Source organism: Echinops telfairi, unplaced genomic scaffold (genome assembly GCF_000313985.2).
Source record: "Echinops telfairi isolate 266 unplaced genomic scaffold, ASM31398v2 ScPeMD7_9;HRSCAF=40, whole genome shotgun sequence".
NCBI classification, from domain to species: Eukaryota; Metazoa; Chordata; class Mammalia; order Afrosoricida; family Tenrecidae; genus Echinops; species Echinops telfairi.
The window spans coordinates 59,388,135-59,390,099 of record NW_022103906.1 but is presented as its reverse complement, the minus strand read 5'-3'; the positions used below and the strand labels follow the sequence as shown (position 1 = coordinate 59,390,099).

General features: G+C 37.0%; 1 protein-coding gene across 1 annotated transcript in view; it reads left to right on the top strand.

Moving 5' to 3' along the window:
• The window catches only part of LOC101641977 (CDKN2A interacting protein), a gene marked incomplete at its 5' end in the record, with an annotated part of 4,219 nt that extends 3,401 nt beyond the window's left edge, over positions 1-818 (top strand). Inside the window, one exon of the mRNA XM_004696457.2 lies at positions 815-818. Coding sequence (XP_004696514.2) covers positions 815-818 — 4 coding nt within the window. The remainder of the gene's footprint in view (positions 1-814) is intronic.
• Positions 819-1,965: the final 1,147 nt, after the last annotated feature.

Below are 1,965 nucleotides of genomic sequence, written 5' to 3'. Positions count from 1 at the left end.
ACTGTCATTTTCGTCCTCTGTCAGCTCAGTAAATGCTTGTTTCAAAAGCACATTTAGCAGTAATGATGATGATGTAATAAAGTGAAAAATCAAGAGATCCTTTATAGCTAGTTGTATTTCAGTGGGTAAGTGGACTGAACATAAAGTTGCACAAGTAGAAATTAGTCCTGTTTTATAAGCTAGAATACTTTAGTTTCCTGTGCTGGAAATGGTCAAGTTTGTTTGGATTTCACCAGATATCCTTCAACACAGAATCACTTTTGAGGGTGTTTAATTGGATATCAGGGTTAAAAATGTATATTCTATAAATAGAATACTTTTACATTTGTGGGCAGCAATAATGTGAATGTATTGTGGAACCTTAGTATCAGAAAGCCAAAATCTGAAGCAATAAATTCATGTAATCTTAACTAATGAAGTGGTTTGGTAATGTCCTAATCTGGTTTATTTCAAGTTAATATAAAGATTATTGAAATTATGGTAGCCTTTTAAAATCCTTGATTTAAGAGAGTACATGCGTTAACATTTCTGAGGGTAGTATGGTGCCAAGGAAACCATAAACTGTAATCATCATCTTGTTTGATTCTGCCACTTGGTAGACATGTAACTTCTGAAATTAAAATCTTTTAACTTTATCTGCAAAATAAGATTAAAAGCTTCCTCGTGTCAACATTAAATTATATAAAGCTCCTAGAATAGTGCAGACATATTAGTTGCACATATTTGAGGGGGTTCCACAAACAAAGCCCCCTGGTATGAGTTCTCATTAACCTTCCAACAACCTCATGAAATTCTCATTTGGCCTATTTTTCAGGTGACGAGACAGAAAAATTTGATCAAAGATGACAGAATTCAAGCCCATATCTAGAAATCAAGCTGTTGTGCTGCTTATTTTTCTCATTTGTCTGCATCTTAAAATGTGGGAAAATCTCCCTCAATGATTTTCTCCTAGTTTTATCCAGTGGCCAAGTGTCATTCAGAAGCCTCAGTCTTGACATGCACATTGGGTGCTTTTCCACTTGAGAATGCTGCCTTTGGATACCCAAAGGAGACCTGTTGGTGTAGACTCTAGAGGTTACGTCTTGGGCCAAAACAGGGCTTTCTGCTCCCATACAAGAAGGGTCACGATGAGTCTATCGACTCGATGGCACTGTTTTGTTTTTTTTATGTTAAGAAATACTGATTTATAGAATCAATGAGGTGGGACATTTATTTGGCACTAAAATCAGGATTTATTTTTTAATGGTCAAGTTAAAAAAAAGTTGAGCATTTCCTCTAAATTTGTAGGGCCTCTCACTTCTGTTGACTGAGTCAGTGGTCATAATGAAAGACATAATTCCAAAGCCTTGTTAGATTTTATTGAGTTATTCACATAAACTTGTTCCAGTTTGTTACATGTAAAGGGGCCCCCGTTTTTTCTGCCAAAGGGACCATTTGTTGGTCCAGATTTCTCCTTGTGTGGGTTTCTAAGTAATGAATGCAAAGAGGGTAATCAAAACAAGCAGCTTGAGGTCAGTCCTTCAGGAATTATGTGTTCCTATAGTATATGGGAAATTGTGGGCCTTCTCAAAACAGCCCTACATTGACTCACTTTCTGAACAGGGATGATTACCACAATGGGCTCAAACGTAGCAGTTGTGAAGATGTAATGGATCAAGCAGTGTTTCGTTCTGTTGTACATAGGGTCGCTGTGGGAACTGACTCTTAGGAACTTATAGCAACAACGTGTTCGTGTTCTCTAGAGAATTAAAAAAACAGTATTTTGTGTGTGTGTGTGTGTGTGTGTGTGTTTACACACACACAGGTTTATACAATGAAAAGGAATCTAATAATTAGTCCACACAAAAGTACAGAAAACTCAGTTCAACTCACTCTCCTGGAACAGTTAATAGACTGAAATCCTTCCATTTGAATGGGCCTTTGAATGCAGACTTGAGTGTCTTCACTCAGGCAAGGCAGCAGACA